Source organism: Berghia stephanieae, chromosome 6 (genome assembly GCF_034508935.2).
Source record: "Berghia stephanieae isolate SIO BIC M18660-M18661 chromosome 6, UCSD_Bste_1.3, whole genome shotgun sequence".
Lineage (NCBI taxonomy): Eukaryota > Metazoa > Mollusca > Gastropoda > Nudibranchia > Aeolidiidae > Berghia > Berghia stephanieae.
In genome coordinates, this window is record NC_088365.1 from 36,037,054 (window position 1) to 36,058,873 (window position 21,820).

General features: G+C 33.0%; 1 protein-coding gene across 12 annotated transcripts in view; it reads left to right on the top strand.

The window, feature by feature from the left end:
• Positions 1 to 21,820, top strand: part of LOC144974958 (plasma membrane calcium-transporting ATPase 4-like) — a 242,006-nt gene that overhangs the window by 183,523 nt on the left and 36,663 nt on the right. For all 12 annotated transcript variants that reach the window (XM_078918512.1, XM_078918514.1, XM_078918507.1 and 9 more), the window contains 9 exons: positions 361 to 503; positions 973 to 1,091; positions 3,226 to 3,405; positions 4,294 to 4,488; positions 7,436 to 7,627; positions 8,407 to 8,620; positions 9,931 to 10,148; positions 11,867 to 11,974; positions 15,297 to 15,461. In XM_078918512.1, the coding sequence (XP_078774638.1) occupies positions 361 to 503; positions 973 to 1,091; positions 3,226 to 3,405; positions 4,294 to 4,488; positions 7,436 to 7,627; positions 8,407 to 8,620; positions 9,931 to 10,148; positions 11,867 to 11,974; positions 15,297 to 15,461 (1,534 nt within the window). The remainder of the gene's footprint in view (positions 1 to 360; positions 504 to 972; positions 1,092 to 3,225; positions 3,406 to 4,293; positions 4,489 to 7,435; positions 7,628 to 8,406; positions 8,621 to 9,930; positions 10,149 to 11,866; positions 11,975 to 15,296; positions 15,462 to 21,820) is intronic.

The window sequence follows — 21,820 nt, forward strand, 5'->3', positions numbered from 1 at the left end:
CCACAACATCATAAGATATTTTCACCGAGGAATTTCAGGAAGGAATATAGATAATTCATCAACAGGATGTCTGATGTCAACAAGAATCACCCACATTGTCCAAGTGACCAAATTGGGGGTTAATAATCTTGCCCAAGGAAAAAAACGAAAGTGCCTGAAGCGGGGCTCGAACATGGGACCTTTCGGGTCACAGTGCAATGCCTTAACTACTCGGCTACTTCGCACCCCCCCCCCTTTTTTTTTTTAAAATAATAATAATAATATTAATAGAAATTATAATAATAATGATAATTATTATAGTACTAGTTATAATCATTTCCCTTGTATGTTTACAAAGAAACTCTTTTCATCTCATCCTAGGTGCGACTATATTTTAGATTCCAGTGGCAAGGCAGTTTCCTTTTCTCATGAGCAACAAGAAAGAGTGGTCAAGGAAGTGATTGAGCCCATGGCTGGTGACGGACTCAGGACCATCTGTCTGGCTTACAAGGATTTTGTTTCTGGTAGGTCCATTCCTTTTTTCCATTTTCTTTTCTTCGCAGATCCTTTTTCCTCTTCTTTCTCCTCCTCCTCCTCCTCATCCTCCTCCTCCTCCTCCTCCTCCTCCTCCTCCTCCTCCTCCTCCTCCTCCTCTTCTTCTTCTTCTTCTTCTTCTTCTTTCTTCTTCTTCTTCTTTTCTTCTTCTTCTTCTCTTCTTCTTCTTCTTCTTTTCTTCTTCTTCTTCTTCTTCTTCTTCTTCTTCTTCTTCTTCTTCTTCTTCTTTCTTCTTCTTCTTCTTCTTCTTCTTCTTCTCTTCTTCTTCTTCTTCTTCTTCTTCTTCTTCTTCTTCTTCTTCTTTCTTCTTCTTCTTCTTCTTCTTCTTTTTATTTTTTTTATTATTATTATTATTATTATTATTATTATTATTATTATTATTATTATTACTACTATTATCATCATCATCATCTAGCTTTGCCCTACCTTTTGTTTCAGGCACACCAGCCGGTAATGAGGGATCTCTCGACGGCATTGACTGGGATGATGAGCACACTGTAATGACAGGCTTGACTTGTGTCTGTATTGTTGGCATTGAGGATCCTGTCAGAGACGAGGTAAATCAACACCATTATTACTCGTGTGACCTTATAGAATAGAAGTTGGGACAGCTATTATTTAGAATTTAGCAGGTGCAAGAGCAGGAATTGAATGTATGTTATTTTTTAAAAACATTAGTGATGTGTTATGTTGTTATGATAGAGTAGGGGACATGAGCATTAGCCAAATTTTACAGCCCTCTTATGAGACTTTATTCTTGCAGCTTAACTCTAAGATTCAACCCGACAAAAACCGACAACGGCCAAATATTCATGGGCGGGGTAGTCAAGACTGGCCTCAGTAAGTAAAATCCAATCGTTGTGAATGAAATGACAGGCCCTGTCACTGTCGCAGGATGTTTACAGCTTTGATTTTTATAAATTTGCCGAGAGAAAAGAAAATATGTTTCAGAAATTGCGATTTGGATCCTATTTTATTTGCGGGTGAAAATCATTGACATTGCACTTTGTTTGGTAAAAATCAGTAAAAAATTACGACTTTGGTGATGAAAAATGACTTTGAAGACAATTATTGTAAACTTTAAAAAATATTATGAATAATTTATAACTCCCTTATTTGAAGGTCGATTTTGTCATTCGCGTTTCAATTTTATTGTAATAAAGAGATAGGAACTTCAGAGTTATTTTTTCTGATGCGAAATTATTACTTTGTAATTTTAGCTCCAAGAAAAATAGTTGGTAAATAAATTTGTTACACCTCTTTGATATACCGCTACCGTCCATTCGTGTAGAATTGTGAATCAAGCGTTTCAAAGTCTTCGACCAATCACAGGCTATCTATCCAGCTGGCTGAAACAAAGACGCTTCTCCCCGTCAATGTATTACGCTGTTGTTATTCAAGGAATATAACACCTTATTGAGTAGGCCTAAAAGCTAAAATCTAAAAGTAAAAATTATCATTCTGAGGAATTTGAAAGTCACATTGCTGAAATCAGCTGGAAAAAAGAAGTACATTGGTCTTTGTTTCAGAAAAATCGGTTGAAAACCAACTGTTTTACGAATAAATTTGATTTAAAAAATTGCTTTTGTTTATTTTAGCTTTTTTAGCAACTTTTTTATGTATCGGCCGATTTTCTTGATTTTTATATCATTCTTTATTTCTCAAAGAGACGAGATCAGTGATATACTTTGTTTCTTTCAAATGTAACTAGAACATAGTTTGGCTTTTTTACCTATCAACCATGCCTGGATAATTTATTCATCAACATGGCGATTATGACGCAACTATTCCATGGCTGTCTTCCACTGCCTCAACGATGATTCAATTCATTGTTGATGGCTGTTGACACGTGAGCTGTCAGAACGACCAATCGTTGAAGGGTCAAGATGCTCAGTAGCCAGTCATTCTTCGGTCAAAAAACTTAAGAACTCACGAGAACAAAAGTTTGAAATTTGGTGATGGATGGACCTATGAAATCGTTTCTGGGCAGAGTTTAGCCATGAGTGACCGTAGAAAACGAAAATGCGACTGCAGATATCAAAGAGTAGGCTTATATCATCAAAGGATGTCTACATGATTGACATGGCCATATAGGGAACTCATTATCTACTACCCCAAAAAGAATCTGAACACGAGAGGGTTAAGTGCTTTGCTCATTTTCTATTTGAATCTAGTGAATGTAGATAATTTGCAATGGTAATGGTAGATAACGTAAGTTTACAAGTCTTATAAAGATCTTTAACAATGGCTTGTATGAAAAGGAAATATATATTATCTCCCTAAGAAATTAATAAACCATTGTAAAGGAAACAGTATTGATTGTGGGCACTGAAATTACAGTGTTAAGTGTGGCTCTGTGGTCTAGCAGTATGAAAGTCAGCTTGTGACCTCTAGGTAGAGGGTATGAGTCCAGCTGTTAACCTTGACTCTCTACTCATATTTTCTCTCCTTTTCTCACTTATAACATGAGTACCTGTCTGGTAAGAGCATCGTTTCTGTCTGAAATAAATTATCATAGCATCTTACAGGTTGTGTATCTCACTCTATATGTTCAGGACTGCAGGTGAATGGGGCTGTTGGTAAAGCAATGAGCACATTAAGTTGATAACGCATACAAAAGCTCATTTACCTTTTTGTTTTATTATGATAACCGTATGCATTTTGTAAAAAAAATGATATATTTCCCTTCAGGTACCTGAAGCCATAGAAAAGTGTCAGCGTGCTGGTATCATGGTACGTATGGTGACGGGTGACAATGTGAATACAGCCCGTAGCATCGCCTCCAAATGTAAGATTCTTCAGCCAGGGGATGGTGGACTGGTCTTGGAGGGGAAAGAATTCAACAAAAGAATTAGGGATGCCAATGGAGAAGTAAGTGACATTTATTTATCTTAGTCCCAGACTTTAAATATCTGCTCCTCTCAGCTTTGTTGTATCCCAGCAAAACACTCCATGTCCAAAAGAAAAAGAAAGAAAATAAACACAAGCACGCAAATCACCAACAGACTAAACAACCTTTACAATTTTTTTTAATTGTACTCGGGGAACAGATATCTACCAACAGTTGTTATCCCAGAGCAATGTGACTGGAATAACCTAACCCCATTAATTGTTAAAAGACAAGACCCAGTGTCGCTGGTAGTTTGGCCCCTTCGTAAAGAGTTTTTAACACTTTTAGTGGGTCTAGCACAATATAAAAGCTCACATTTAGAAATAAAATATTTTTCACTTTTACTGATGATAATAATAATAATAATATAATAATAATAATAAATAATAATAATAGATATAACTTTATTCATCCAAAAATGGAAATTCGTTTACTACTACTACTACTACTACTACTACTACTACTACTACTACTACTACTACTACTACTACTACTACTACTACTACTACTACTACTACTACGACTACTGCTACTACTACTACTACTACCACTACTACCACTACTACTACTACTACTAGTACTACTACTACTAGTACTTCTACTACTACTACTACTACTACTACTACTACTACTACTACTACTACTACTACTACTACTACTACTACTACTACTACTACTACTACTACTACTACTACTACTACTACTACTACTACTAATACTACTACTACTACTACTACTACTACTACTACTACTACTACTACTACTACTACTACTACTGCCCCGATTACCACTGCTTCTACATTTACTTATACTGCCCCTATCACAAATATTACAAGAAAATTAATTCTGTTATAAATTGCAATTCCCAGGTACAACAGCACCTCATAGATCAGGTATGGCAAGATCTGAGAGTGCTAGCCCGTTCTTCCCCCCAAGACAAATACACACTGGTCAAAGGTATCATCGACAGCAAGGTTGGGCCCACCAGGCAGGTGGTGGCAGTCACTGGAGATGGAACCAATGATGGACCAGCACTTAAGAAGGCTGATGTTGGTTTCGCTATGGTGAGGATCTTTATGTTTCAATTCTGGAATTTGAAGAACTTTAATTTTTAGTGATGGAGATTTCTTTATAGAGGTTAATCGTGGAGTTAAAATATGTGATCCATTGCATCAGTCTGGTATTCTGTCAGAATGAAGTAGGTGGAGACAGTTGAGTCCAATACAAACAAAATAATTAGAAATTTCATTGTTTTTAAAATTTAAGAAACAAATCACACTCTCCCTAATGGAGGCATTTATATTATTTCAGATATTATAGGTTAAGCTTAAATTTCAGTTTTAATCACCAAGGTCACCCTGGCATAATACTGTGTAGAGACAATGGGTCACATTGTCAAAATTTATCTTGGATAGATGATGAGCAATAAGAATTATGGTCCTAGTGGTGTTTGTAAAACAGTGCAATGCCTAGTATCTTCTCCTCTATTGCTTGAGATTTTAAAAATAGTTATGGGAGACTGTGAGGTGCAATAGACAATGAGAAAGAGAAAGAAAAAGGGAGAGAGTGGGGAGAGAGAATCAAGTCATCATTGCCTCAATGCCACAACAATGTGAGATGGTCAAGTGAATAAGGCAATATACAAACAAATGGATGATCTGGGTTAGTTTCTCGCTTTCAGCATCTCAATTTTTCCTCGATTAAGACACCTAACACATTTATTCATTTTGCAGCGATGCATTGTTGATAACACATTTGTTATCACTGCCTTTTTTTCAACAGATAACCATAAAAATAAATTTATGCCACGGAATGAATCAAGATAATTTTACTATTCCTACACCACCACTACCCCATCATTCTTTGACTTTGTTTATCCTGATAAAGATCAATATTTTACTACTAGGGTAGGTTGTTCCAATTTGGACACCGAAAATGGCTCTCAGCTCAATGACTTCTAATTGTGAAAATAAATGTTGCATGTGTAGCAAACACCATTAACTCACTCAATCCTAGAGATTTTTGCTACTTTTGTTCAAAATTGGATAAAATATATTAAAAATATATTAAATATGAGCATGTACATAGATAATTTTATACAACTACCATTAACATGTAAAAACTAAAAACATTAGCTTTGATACTACGCCTATAATGTGTCTCATAAAAATGTAATAAATAGGCATGGGGTAAAAGTAACATGGTTAAACTACGGATATAGTCGTTGTTAGGGTTGAGTGACTTTAGCGAAAATTTTAGGTAAAATACTCCTCCAATAACAGACTTTATTTGTGCGTTGGCCTTGATATATGGGACATAGTCACTTGTCCCAATTCGGACACCCCATTGTTCCAATTCAGACATCCTTTGACAATTGAGACAAATGCAACTAACTTTTCTTAGTTTGAGCTAAGATGGATGTCAAACAAGCTTACCTTCACGATTAAGGTGGATTGATTTGATAATAATGAAATATAAAGCCGGTTTCTTTATGAATTAAAATGGAACTAAAGATTACGCAAAAATAATGTCTATGACATAATTATAGATTTTTTTTTTTGTAAATGTGTTCATTATGGAGTGCTGTTGACATTCAGTTATTTTAAGGTCTGATAACCCAATTTGGATATCAGATCTGCATATATGCACATGTCGACTGCTGTATAATGAGAGGAGACTTCACTCTGATTATAATCCAAATCGATTGTTTGCAGAGAAAACCAATATTTTATTCCAAAGAATCTTCAAATTAATTTAATTAATAAAAACCTTTAGAATTAAAATTGAAAACAAATAAACAACAAGGACAAAACAGAGCGAATCAAAAAGGTCATATTTGAATTGCAACAACTAGGTGTCTGAATTGGAACAACCGGGTGTCTGAATTAGAGCAACCTGGTGATATGGTAGCAAACGTTTTCAACATCTATTTTAATAAACAAATCGAGAAAAGAGACATAGATATACGTAGTTTTTGGTACCACATAATGTTTTACCATACAAATTTTAAAACAAAAGGAGAAAAATCCTTTTTATTGTGCAAATTTATATTGCAAATGTTGCTAATTTATATAACTATTTCGAATGTAAGATGCCTTGAATTTGTGAAAAAGCGATTGGAAAAACTCGTACCTGATATTCTGAGCGAGACAAGGATTTTGAGAAATGATTATTTAATTAGATGAAATTGAAAATGACTAAAATTGGCTTTAACTTTTCATGCATTTATTTCTGGCTGTGTTAAATCAGAACCCAGCATAATGTCATAATTTTTATTTTATTTAGGCGTTTAAATAGATGGTGAATACGGTAGGGTGTCTGAATTGGAACACCATAGCAGTTTTTAAGATTTATCTCATGCAATGAAATTTAAGCAACACGAGTTCATTAACTAAGGTCATTGGTTCACTGGGTTTGTAACAAAACCCATGCATATGAAAATTTATAGAAAGAAAAAGGAAATTAAAACAAAACCAAAGACTACAATTAGAATTAAATTTGTGTGACAATATTGTAGATTTTCCTGATTGACTTCCATGCTTTTTTGTTTTTGTCACTCCTGAATTATGGCTATGATGTTTTCATCAGTAAATGAAAAAAAAAACACTCTTATTTGTTATTGTACTAGAAAACCTGATAAAAATTTAGCTGTGTGGCCAAGATACAAACAATATGATGGACAAATAAATGAAATTAAGTAATGGGTTAAAGGAGATTAATAACTTTTTGATAAATTGAATATGCCATTCACTTCCATCTTTTCCTTTTCCTCTTCTTAGAATCGAGTAATAATATTTGCATTTCTTTCATATCAGATAATAGCAAGCTTATATATAATACACTCACTCAAGCAAAAAATATGTGTATCAAAGCTTTTACTCTTTATAATCGCTCTGCTTAATTGCACACTCAGCTGAATCAATGTATTTATACAAATTCTCAAGAGAGAATGTTGTGTGAAGCCCTTGGGTGTATGATATATATAAAGTTAATGTCTATTTCCTACCACAGGGTATATCTGGTACGGACGTGGCCAAGGAAGCATCGGACATCATTCTGACAGATGACAACTTTACCTCTATTGTCAAAGCAGTCAAGTGGGGACGTAATGTCTACGACAGCATTGCCAAATTCCTCCAGTTTCAGTTAACAGTCAACGTTGTTGCTGTCCTTGTGGCTTTCTTTGGGGCCTGTATCATCAATGTTAGTATACATCCATCCACACTCTTCATTACAAACAAATTTTATTTTATATTTTTCATTTAAAGCCAGTTGCTGTTGCTTAGCATCCTAGTCAGAGGATAACAAGCTGTTGATACCGTTCAATTCATGTGCAGAAACATGGATAAATTATGGTTATGGCTCCATGGGTCTAAGACTCTACCGTTCATTTCATGTGCAGAAACATGGATAAATTATGGGTATAGTTCCATGGGCCTAGGGCTCCTACGGAGTACTCAAGAGGGAGGGAGGTATTTAAGGAAAGCACCCAATGCCCTTTTTGAAAGTTTTATTTACATTTTATTTGACATTAACAAAGTCCTGATGACCAACTTTTTGCTCTTTGACAAAAGGAGAAAACGTCAATTGTTAGGCATGTGGGATCTTTTTCAATAATTGATACAATTGGAGCATTATTCCCACAATTTAAAAATGGGTCTCAAGAGTCCACACTGGGTCTGGTAAATGTGATGTCGATGTTGATGTTATTTAGTTTTGATAGATCCTCGTTGTTGATCTTTTACCTATATCCGTAAAATGCCAGGATGAACAAGAATTTTAAAATTGTATTTAGAGCCCAACTTTCATTTGCAAAAGACTAACTTTCTACCGAAAGACTGGCAAGCTATTGTTATTGCACATAAGAAACTGGAATTATGTTCAGCTTCATGAGCAATATGGCTCTGAAGTAACATTTTACAACTGACCTGTGGAAGATGATTTAAGACTAATATAACTCCTTGTGTATTTCTCCACTGCAGGACAGTCCATTGAAAGCTATTCAGATGTTGTGGGTGAATCTTATCATGGACACGCTTGCCTCCCTTGCCCTGGCCACTGAGCTGCCCACAGATGAGTTACTGCTACGTAAACCCTATGGCCGTACCAAGCCACTGGTCTCCAGGACAATGGCAAAAAACATCTTGTTTCATGCTGTCTACCAGTTGATAGTTATAGCCATTTTGTTATTTAGTGGTAAGTAATTTCTCTTTTTATTTCTCAACTCTTTTTATTTCTGCTACAGTTCTTAAAAGTTAAATCCTTGTTCATTGCATTCTAAGATATTTACTGTTATCTCCACTCTATATATAACTTGTTTTGGATCCTCAATCCATCTTGTGAATTGGGTCACACATGCCATCACTTCTTTCCCTGTGTTTCTTTTGTCTCTTTCCAAATGCCTTCTTACTCTTTTCTTCGGGCCATTTGTTTTTACCTATGAACTGCTCACTAGTCTAACAGAGATAAAGACAGATGTATTATTTAAATTTAATTTTTTTTTTTTTTGTGAATCATCTTTGTTGTCTGGGTGAGGTTCCTGACCTCCCATAGTGGGCAGGGAGGTACTTGTTGTGTCTTCTATCCCCCTATATTCCAATTGCTTTCTGTCTTTGTCTTGGACCTGGGAGGGAAACAGTCGAATGGTAGTTATAGTTTTGGGAGATGATATTTTTTTCCTTGTAAATCATCTCTCTGGTTTTCACTGTATTATGTCTTGTTTACGTATTATGATTTGTAAACATTTGAGTGTATTCCTCTTAGTGGGGACCTGCACTTTGATAGTGTGCTCTTGGAATCTCCATCTGTTTCCTATTTGAACCAATTCCCCTTTGTCTTACCTTTTCTTGAGTGCTTTAATTGTCTTTCCATAAATTTTTACTCTCCCATTTTCTTCCTTTTTACTGGCGCTGATATGACCTTAATGTGTTGCAAGCGCCGTAAAACCCTCAAAAACAAATAAAAAACAAATCTTTGTTGTGTATGTGATTATGAATTCTGTAATTAATGGATTACATCCCTCATGGCTGAGGTCCTTTTGATCAGTGTCAGAATTGGCACTCTTTTTCTGAAGATTTCCTTCTTTCAGTTTCTGAACCAGTACCCCTTGTCCCAATTTTTTTGGACTCTTTATTGCAGATAAACTCTAATTTGACAATCTCATCCTCTTCCTTTTTCTGTCATTGAAATGACCTAAACATGTAGCAAGAGTTGTGACTCCTTTATCTTCCCCTAGGATTATCTTCTGTATTTTTTTATAATTTGATAATTTTCCCATAGAGAAAAAAGACATATGAATGTCATTAAATGTTGTTTAAGGCATATATCTATTTCATAGTAAATTTTTAAAAATTTGCTTTGTTGTCTTATTTTGATAAAGTACTAATTTTCCAGGAGTATGGGTTGGCAACTCTAAATTTGTCAAAATCCTAAAATTATCAAATTGATAAATGATAACACAGTAAGATTTATTTTATTGCTTATCTCTTGATTATCAACTCATTTAGGACCAGAGATACTGGGCATTGACAATGGCATACAGGATGTGGAAAATGTCCATGCCCCACCTACTGTACACTTCACAATGATCTTCAACACCTTTGTCATGATGACACTTTTCAACGAAATCAATGCCCGTAAAATCCACAACCAACACAACATCATTGAGGGCATTGCACGTAACCCCATCTTCCTTGGAATCTGGATTGGCACTCTCATAGCTCAGGTAACACAAATACTAATTCTATTTTCACCTGTGGGAAAAGAGGAAATCATGCTGAATTTACAGGGCTTTTTCTAAAGTTTCTTATCAAGATGTATTACTTTAATGGATTATGCAGCTGAAAAATTCTATTTCATACATAACTACCTTTTAATGCAACTACTATCACTCCTACTTTACCCATCTTGGATATTAGGAACATTTGAAACAGAGTCATTTTGGGTATTGTATGCAGCAAAGTACCTTATTTAAAGAACAGTTTTTGCTCAGTGGTTCCATCTGATCACAAGCCATGATCACTATCGCAAAAATTCTTCCAAAGTGGTAAACTTAGCAGTCATATGGACTTTACAGCCACAGAACTGATTTCAATATTAGAACACTCAGAAAAAAATCCTGGTAGTATTTTTTAAATGCCTTTTTTTCCCCTTAATTTTTCTTCAGTGAAAATTTAGTGATATTAACACAAGTAATATGTCTAGTGTGGGAGTCTTGAAATGTTGTTAATAGTTTTTTTTTCTATTGACTTTAATTTCATAATTTACCATTGTATTAATTCATCAAGATGGATACAAGAATATTTTTATGGTCTAATATTACAGTTTCTTGCAAGAAGCGAATATCCTTTTTTTTTTTAAATCCTTATTTTTTAAATGATGCAATTCCTAATTTATTGGAATTATAGGTTGGCACCCCTAGAAAAAGCTACAGAGATGAAATTGGAATACAGTGAAAATCTTTGAAACCAAATATCTATATCCGGCCATAAATCATTTTGATTTTGGTTATCATTCGTTATGGAGCAACAAGAATTTTTAGGCGGTGCCACCCTTACTTTTGATTTATAAAAGAACTTGTATGGTCATACATTAATAGAATGCAATTTTTAGTATTTTCTTCTAGACACTAACGTTATGGTCTGGCTGCATGGGAACTTTACTACCTATTACAGTATCACAGGTCACTCTGTATTATTTTTATGGATCTGACCTGACAACAGTTTTATCCCTATCACATGCACCAAACACTGCAGAAAATTTTCTTTCTACATGAGAATTATAAACGATTGCAAAAAATGACTACTTTACATTATTTCATTAAACATGTTCCTTTGCATTAATTTTGAATTTTTGAAAAATTAATGGAAATAAACAAAACCCTTATTAACATTAAGCTGTATCTGAATGCACAAACTATGGCTCAAATCCTATTTTTTAAATTTTCATATGTAAAGATTGTTCTTTTTAATTCTGGTTATTACTGCCAGCACTATTTACAAACCCAGTTTTTTAAAATTTTGTCTGCAAATATGCTATCAGTTCAGCAATAATGATGTTGATTGCAGCTCGCTCTCTTTGTGTGTGTGTGTGTGTGTGTGTGAGTGAGTAATGAATGAGTACCAACCCTTGATTCTTTTTTTTTTTTAGAAGTTTTACTAGCTATGCTAAAACCAAACTATGTCTAAACCAAACCAGATAATCCAAGATGAATGGTAACTTTACATCGAAACAACAATAATTGATGTTTATGTTTTCATTTTCCTCATTCTCGATGATATAGTGATGAAAAAGCTTAAGCAAGCGCCATGCAGATATTTTATAATTGAACTTTGACTATACTGCTTGTTCCACACAAGAGAAATTAATATCTACATCCTATTTGACAGAGTTTATGATTTTCCATGTGATTTTTGAACGTATCTTTCTTTCATTTTCATTCAGGCTCTGATTGTAGAGTTTGGTGGTGTTGCCTTCCACACAACAAGTCTGAGTGCTTCTCAATGGCTTTGGTGTCTTTTCCTGGGATTGGGAACCTTGCTTTGGGGACAGGTAATCACAATGGTCGTGGTGTTTTTGAGGGCCACTGACAGTGATACTGATAATAATGGTGGTGGTCTTGGTGATAACTCTACTATGATTATGGATTGATTGCCTTTGAAAATTCTATTTCTACACAAACAATTGGAAAGGGGGGAATATATATATTTTTAAAAACTTGAGCTTTTATATAGTGCAATATCCACTAAACGTGCTCAAAGCGCTTTGCAAAGGGTCCCTACCCAACAGCAACACATAACATGTAGAAAGAGACATGACGCCTGTTGGGCAAGATTACATTTTTTTTTTTACAGACAATGCTATTAATGGCCAGGTACTCATTTTACACCTGAGTAAAGTGAGAGAATATGAATGAAAAGCCCTTTCCAAGGATTGAACTATGCACAGAGTAAGGCTTGAACTCAGGAGCTTGCGATCCAAAAGCGAGTGTTATACCACAAGACCACATAGCCACACATAGCCAAGGAAATGTGTTTAAAAAAGAATTGTGTCCTTTAATGCCTGTGACTGCGAGTGTTATGAATCTAAATAATGGCCTTGGTCAAATATAAGAAACTAGCAGACAAAAATAAGTATACATTTAGTTGAACCTATGTTGAGTTTCACAGCCTGACAAACAGTTTCAAGTTTATACCATTTTAAAGATACCTCATTTCTGCAGGTTCTATATAAAGACCAATGGGATATCTTAATGTACAGATGAGCTGTGGTCCTTTTATGAAAAGATGTTAGAAATTAAATATAGCAAAAGTGAAAACATACAAAATTCAAACAGGTTTTCTTAAAAATGGTGCCTAATGGAAGATGTCAGGTTTTCAATATGCTCAATTGAAATGGCCTCCCAAATTTCACACAAATTTTGAAACATTTCGTCAATATTATTGGTGTATCGACAGGCTCTTAGGTTTCTTTTCATATGGTCCCATAGATATTCGATTGGGTTCTTAATTGGTGAATCAGCTGGCCAAGAATCAATGAATGGGATGTTATTATCATTTAAAAACTTTCTATCTTCATTTGAGCAGGGGTGTTATCAAGTTGGAAAATTATATTTTGTCCATCTTCAATTAAAGGAATAACATGTGGTTGTAATATAGTTTCAATGTATTTTTCAGCATTTAGCCCTCCATGTATTCATACTCAATGTATTTTCAAAGTTTGGATATAATCCCTCCCATAACCATAACTTAAACCATATCCAGGATTTGGAAGTTCCAGTTGTTTCTGGATGATATCTTTCACCTTTGAATCGATAACACCGCATTCTCCTATCGTTATTGTCAGCTTCAAAGAGACTTTCATCAGTAAAAAGGACATTGCTCCATTTACTTGAATTCTACTTTCAAGGTGGTGTTGCCCACTGAAGTCTAGATGTTTTGTTCTCCTTAGAAATCATAGTTCTCATTAATGATTCAATAGGCCGCAATCTGTTTTCAAACAAATGCTGACGAACAGTGTGAACATGAATGTCAATTTCAAGTGTAGAAGAAGATGAATATTCAGAAAGAAAATAATGTTCTTTATGGATAGCAATGGTTATTTCATCCTCTTATACTTTGCAAGCCGCTTAATTGGAACAGCACCGCGACACAGAAATTGTTCCATTTAAAGGGTAGTGGATGGTGATAGACTCAATGCTGTTATTAATTTGTTCATTTGAAGGATTCTATTCCTGTTCATCTCAATTGCATCATTTGTATTTTTAATAACAATCTAAGAAAAAAATTCTTACAGCATCTGCTGAAGGTCTCAAATCGTTCAATTAACCGGCATGCAACCTGATTATCTAGTTTAAATTATTTGTAAAAAATTTTGTTACAGACAGATTGTACCAATTAAGCGGCATTCCAATTACCAGCTTTGATTATTAGAATACATTGACCTCTCGGTAACATTAAATATTTTTAAAATCTCTATAACAGACATACTTGCTTCAGTATGATCAGTAAGTTGTGCTCTGGTTTATTAAGATGTGGCATAGTGACCAATTGTTGTTTAAAGTCATTATAGGCTTATTTTCGGTGTTGCACATTGTTCACGCAGACTTGTAAAACAGAGCTTTTCTGGAAATTTTCGATTTACAACTATTAGTGTTAGCTGAAAATAACAAAAACGGGCAACTTGAAATCTAAGAACCCATAATTAGAAATTTTGACATTTTGCCATTACAAAAAACTGAGTGGAAAAATGCTTATAAGTATAAAACTAAACAGATTGCAATACTCATGCTGGTATCAATCAAAAGAAAAATATATTTTCTGTCTGGTGATAAAACTTTCAACACATCATCATCAGTTCAGTGCCTAAAATTCCCTTATAAAATAGTGTATACTTATTTTTGTCTGAAGGTATGTATCAGATGATGTAATGTCAACTTTGTCTTATAGAATTTTTGGTGACAAATTTGATAAACAATGGATTTTTGCAAGATTGATTTATTCTCCTTGTACAGAGAAATAAGGGACATGCTCCCATAATTATTTCTTTTCCTTTATTTTGTTTGGTTTTATTTTTTGTGGTTTCTTTTTTCTTTTCTTTTTCTTTTTTTTTTTTTTTTTTTTTTTTGGGGGGGGGGGGAGGATAGGGGTTGTTTTGCTTTGTTATTGTATTTGTTTTTTATTCATAAAAAAAAAATATTTTAAAGGTCAGCAATATTTTTATGGAAAGATAAGTGGGGATGAGACTTGGATCTACTTATAGATTCCATAATCGAAAGCTGTATGAATGGATGCTGATAGTTCCCATCAAAAGAACATATTCTGATCCACAAAAGCTCTTTGAGCTGATTGGGTAGATGGTTTAAAATCTTACACATTTGTAATGGTTACATTTTAGTAGGTTTTTTAAGTTATAATTTATCCCACTTTCTGTGGCTATGAATGGACAATTACCTTCTGGATAAGTTGCTAGCCAATTGCAAAGTACTTTTTACCAGATCTAGCTGAACCAGCTACCAATTCACTGCTGATTGACAGAGAAGCCACAAAAGAATTCACTATAACCCTTTGCTGTAGAGGCAAGTGCTGTTCCATTTAAGTTAATGGGACTGCTTTGTTAGCAATGTGATTAAGGTGAGCAAATATTAAGTTGAATTAGTCTTCTAGAAACTGAAAATGGGAAATCTATAAATGGTCTCAAATTTGTTAAAACAACACTGTCATTTTCAGTTAACCTCTTGACGACTATCAGATCTGACTTCTATTAATAGATTGGTTAAATTGGACAAAAGTACACCAGTTCTTCTGACTGTATTCAGTGATGCGAGTAACAAAACTATAACAAATGTTTATTTCTTTATCTTTGATTGTATTAGCTGGTCACACTGATCCCTGACTCGTACATGCCAAGCTTAAAGCGATGTAAGAAATCTAAGAAATCAGAAGACGAGGACCAGGAGGATGAACGTGAGGAAGAGGATCCAGTCAGTGGGCGTGGTCAGATCCTGTGGGTGCGCGGCTTGACTCGTTTACAGCAGCAGGTAGGTTTTCGTTTGCAGTTGTGGCTTTGGACGTGGCTTTTCTCGTCTCCCATTATTATCATTACTATTACTATTAGTTGTACAACCAGACTTTTATTATTATTTTCTTCAAAAAGATTTTTATTTTTTCAATGGTTAATTATCAATTTTTGTCAAGTTAAGTTTTTTAGTTTCTTTGAGTTTTCATTTTAAATTTATATTAAAATTTGGAGATAATTTTGTTAAATGTTTGAATCTATTATATTTATTATCATTATTATTAATTTTAATTCATGAAGGGTGTCCAGAAATATAAAACAAATTTCCCCCTTTATTTTTCCCCTTTGTATTTTCAATCTGATGTCAGTTGCAATTCCTAATTGTTGACGTAGGCCTTTTGTTTGTCCTTTTTACAAGTTTGGTCTTGTTTGTGAAAAAGTAACAGTCCTGTCTCTCCTTCGTTAGATTTTTATAGCAGGCTTTTTAAATGTATTTTAAAATATTTTTCTCTCTTTGTATGAAATTTGATTGACTGAATCCATTCATAAGGACACTGTAGTCATTGGAAAGATTTGAAATTTATATTTCTTTTCTGATTTGAAACTTAGATTAGTTTTATACATGGTCTTTTTAAATTTACCCTTTTAGGCAACTTTCTCACTTTTATATAATTTTAAGAATTTCAAAGTACAAAAGCATACGCTGGAGAAATATGTCATGTGTTTTTAAGTTAAAGAACTCTTCGATTATCTTTCAGTATTTATCGTTTTAAGGCATTTTCTTACAACTCTTTTCTTCTCAATATCAAAAAGTAATTTTTTATTTTTTTTAGATCTCTCCTCTCAACGATAAAATCCATTTTCTGAATATAATGTCCCTTTGGTCCACTGATATCTTTTCTCCTGTGAAGGTGTTTATTTGTCTAAGATACTCATTTGTGTGACGGAGTTGTGATTTTGTTTTGTTTGTTAGCCTCTTATTTTGTTTTATACGTTTGTTTCAAAATTGGTTACCCTCAGTGGAAAAATCTTCAGAAATAAATAGGATTTCTCATCACAGTCATAGGCATGAATTTGTAGAAAAACTGATAACATCAACTCTGTGTTGTTTGTAGTGTCACAATAGATTAATCATGTAACAAATGGCTGATGCAGACAAATAGACTCAAGGCGTGGTTTTGCATCCATGTACACTGTGTGACTAACAAGATAGAGCAAATCTCACGTAGGTAGACAATTGTGATGATGCACCATGATGGAAGATCATTTGTGTGTATAAAAACAGCTGTTTTTGAGATGCTATGCTTTGAGAATGATTTCTGCAGTTCTATTTGAAAATGGCTAACAAAAGTTTTTCTTTCAGAATGTCTATTTGATCCTTCTTTCGATTTATGAATGTGTTGTTGAGAGCTGGCCAAAGATTAATAATGCACTGACATAAATGTGTCGGGATTTTATATCCTCTCTATCTCTCTCTCTCTCTCTCTCTCTCTCTCTCTCTCTCTCTCTCTCTCTCTCTCTCTCTCTCTCTCTCTCTCTCTCTCTCTCTCTCTCTCTCTCTATGTGATTTTTCTTTCTGTTTTTTTTTATTTGTATCTATCAATTTGATAATTGTTGTTGAGCAAAATGTATATATTAGGTCTAGTTATATTTGGGTTTTTTTTTAATTTAGTTTTTGTTTCTATATATATTTTTTTCTTACATATTGTAATAGGTTTTCATTGTCCAGTCTCATTGACTTTGTGTGAACATCAATGCCAATCCTCTTTGTTAGTTATTATTTAAGTTTTTACTCCAACATGTAATCCTCATTGGTTGGTCTCAAGGATTTTACACAGATCGTATTCCTCATTGGTTAGTCTCAAGGTTTTTACACAGATTGTATTCCTCATCGGTTAGTCTCAAGGTTTTTACAGATTGTATTCCTCATTGGCTTGTCTCAAGATTTTTACACCAATTGTAATTTCCATTAGTGAGTCTCAAGGTTTCTACACAGATTGTATTTCTCATTGGTTATTCCTCATCGGTTGGTGTCAAATATTTTAAAACAAAATATATTAGTTATTGGTTATTTTCATATTGGTCTCAACGTTTTTTCCTTTACTTTCTTATTAGTCTCAAAGAGACAACAAATGATCAGGTTTTTACACCAATTATATTCTCAATGGTTTGTCTAATTTTTATTTACACAAATCATATTCTCCTTTGGTTAGTCTCAAAGATTTTACACAGATTGTATTCCTCATTGGTTAGTCTCAAGGTTTTTTCAAATTGTATTTCTCTTTGGTTTGTCTCAACGGTTTTACACAAATTATCTCCCTCATTGGTTAACCTCAAGTTTTTTAACACCAATTATATTCTTCATTGGCTAGTTTTCAAGGGATTTTGCATTAAATCTGTTTCTCATTACTTTGTCTTTGATAGTATTTTACATGACTGTATTCCTTACTCAATCTTTTGTGGTTTATACACCAAAATTGCATTTCTCATTAGCAAGTCTCACATTTATTTGGATTGGATAAAGAATTTTAGCGTTTTGACATCAATTTCTTTTCTTTTTTCTTACTTTTTTTTTTCTTTTTTGTCACCCTATTCTTTGTATTTATAAAGGACCCTATTATTTGCTGCTGTCACAGTTGAGGAACTATTTTTAGAATAATTATTTGCTTTTTACCATTTGATATAATCATATTCATGATTTATCGACACTTATGAAACCGGTTCAGATATTGAGTGGTGTTTTGGAATTGGAGGGTTTTTAAAATTATTTTTTTTTTTGTTTTTTTTTATGTGTCTTTTTTAAATCAGTTCATGTTTATTATTTCATTTATATTGTACATTTTAATTATGTAGAGATTTTGTTTTACAAACAAATTTTTTTTCATAGCTTATATATTTTGTGGTGTTATTTAAAATTTATCCTCTCAATTTAATATGTTTTGTTTTTGTTTATTTTTTATTTTTCATTCTATCATTATCTCCTTTATCAGTTGTTGAATCATAGAAGGATGAATAGGGACACAAGCTTCACTTTTATTTTAGAAATCTACAATATTGGTTGGAAATCTTCACAATGATGAACCCATTCCTCATTCCATCATTTTCTCCACTGTTTTGTGTTAGGAAAAGAAGAAAAAAAATATTTTGATGAATTTAGTGGATTCTTTCACACATCCCTCCCCCACCTCTACCTTATCAAATACAATTCAGGATAGACAACAAGATTCATAGACAACTCCTTCATGCATTCACCGAAAACCCTTTGATGTGTAGCCAGCATGAATGGTGTTTTTATTGTCTAGCCGATCTCTCTCTCTCCCCCTCCCTCTCTCTCTCTCTCTCTCTCTCTCTCTCTCTCTCTCTCTCTCTCTCTCTCTCTCTCTCTCCTCTCTCTCTCTCTCTCTCTCTCTCTCTTTCTCTCTGTGTGTGTGTGTGTTTGTCTGTTCTCTTCTTTATCTCTCTCTCTCTCTCCTCTCTCTCTCTCTCTCCTCTCTCTCTCTCTCTCTCTCTCTCTCTCTCTCTCTCTTCTCTCTCTTTTCTCTCTGTGTGTGTGTGTTTGTCTGTCTCTCTTTCTTTATCTCTCTCTCTCTCTCTCTCTCTCTCTATATTATATATATATATAATATATAATATATATATATATATATATATATATATATATATATATATATATATATATATATATATATATATATATATATATATAAACCAATTCTTCATGTCCCATTTGATAGGACACGTAATGATAGTGTTTTGATTGTCGAAACTCGCCATGGTTACTTGACATTTTGGATACTAACCCAACATTCTCTCAACTCCATCCCTCTCTCTTTTATTTCAATGTACCTATTTTTTTATTTGTTTATTTATACATTCTAACTTACCCCCCCCCCCCCCTCCCCCCCATCCCCAACTTCTACAGTCTTTACATGTTTTCATTTATTTATTTTCCATTCCATTCTCTTTCATAATAATCTGACTCACTTTTTCAATATTTCTCTTGACGTGTCATTCACTCCAGCATCAAATGGTTTGTCATTATCTTGAATGATTTGAAAGGAGTTTTCTGTCATGCTGGCATCTTCTCTTCTTGTCCTTTTTTTTCTTTCTTCTTGCGCAGTCAAGTTAGCAGTGAATGGATTTCTATAGTTTTTGTATAAATTGTATTTTGGTTACTTTTAAAGCCAATACTTTCAAAAATAAATTATCAAGTCATCATCATCTTTATTATTTTTACCTTTATTATTATTATTATTATTATTATTATATTATTATTATTATTATTATTATTATTATTATTATTATTATTATTATTATTATTATTATTATTATTATTATTATTATTGTTATTATTATTAGTGTTATTACTATTTTTGTTATTATTATTATTATTATTATTATTATTATTATTATTATTATATTTTTATATCATTATTATTATTTTGTTTTAGTTATTATTATTATTATTATTATTATTATTATTATTATTATTATTATTATTATTATTATTATTATTATTATTATTATTGTTGTTGTTGTTGTTGTTATTATTATTAGTGTTATTACTATTTTTGTTGTTATTATTATTATTATTATTATTATTATTATTATTATTATTATTATTATTATTATTATCATTATTATTATTTGTTTTATTATTATTATTATTATTTATTATTATTATTATTATTATTATTATTATTATTATTATTATTATTATTATTATTATTATTATTATTATTAAACAATTAAGAGAGAAATACAACCCTTTTATTGCCATATTTTCGTAAATATAGTCATTTACAACCAGAAATGGCATGTTGTTGGCCATGAGTATATTTGTCTTTATCAATTATCTTTATCATTTCTTGACTTCAAGTTTTTCTTCTTTCAAATTGTGGTAATTGGTCCTCTTTAGGAGGAAGGTAAAAACTATTTGATCGACATGGAGTGATTTTGTGTTCTCTTTCAGTTTTGAGTGTGCCTGAATATTGGTTTGGTTTGTTGTTTTGTTGATTTTTTTTTTTGGTGGGGGGGAGGGGGCGTTGAGTTTTTTTGTTTGTTTTTATTTATTTTTTTTTTTTTTATTTTTTTTGTTGATATAAATCTTATACATTTCTCTACAATGTTCTGGTTGGTTTGATTCATTGAAGTTTGCAGTGGTGGTCCCTTGAGGGACAGTCTGTCTGTCCATACCTTTTTTCGGTCATTATTATCATCATCCCCTCCCCTTTTTTTTTCTATTTTTTAATTGCGACATCTCCTTGATCTTTTTGTTTGTGATCTTTCGATTAAAGACAAGTTTGTTGCTTATTTTGTTGATATATTTCTATTAATAGATGCAGTGCTGATTTCTCCCCCCACCCCTAATTCATTAACACATTCTGTATCATTAGACCTATACTACTGCTAGTTCATAATATGGTGAATTGTTGGAAGGGGAACAAAGAAGAGAGACAATTAAACTATAAAATGGAAAATATTTGAGTTACAATCAAATTTATGAATAACAAATGTGAAATTGAATGTAAGCTTCAATTTAATTACGAGTTTCGGGCAGTAACATTTACATAATAAAATTATTGTAATGTCTCCTGACGTTTGTAAAATTTGCCGTGAAATTCATAATACTCTCTATAACTTGAATAGGGAAATGCATCACTGTCTTAATTTTCTCTTTACAAATGAAGCAATTTTTTATGATTGTTTTGGGAAAATTACACTGATGCATTGAGATCTCTTTGGAAATAAACTTATGAGGGTTGATCAAATATAAATTGCCCTGATTCACATGAAATTTTCAAGAAAGGGATTTTGGTTTCTTATAAGATTACATGAAAATAATTGTAAAACCTTTCATTTGTGCTTTTTATGTTACTGCACACCAAATCACACAAACCTAAAATGCATCTTTTTAATAAGGAAATAAGAGTAAATGAAAGCGGAAAGAAAATGCCTTTGCGAAATTCTTAAAGCATTTATGAACGACAAAAAATAATTTTTTTGACAGTTCTATGAATATCATCCAGAGATGAAATGCCATTTAAAGCAATGGAAAACGCGTGAATAACCTACCCTCTACATGGCAAGGATGAGTCACTCTGTGGTAAATGTCATACTGTTTTTTTTTTAGTTTTTTAGAACATGCAAGGAATATTTTTGTCTATCTTCAAAGAACAAAACATTGAATGAGGGATAGGACTCACAATAACTCTTTGTTTGAATAGACTGAAGTCGACTATCAAACATCCAGGAAAGCATCTAAATGGAGTTCTGCTTTTGCAGAGCAATATGACAATCCTATCGTGCTGCACTGTCAACATCAGCTTGAGGTGATTGAGGATTTGAAATCTTACTTCATCCTTCCTACTCATTCAGTTT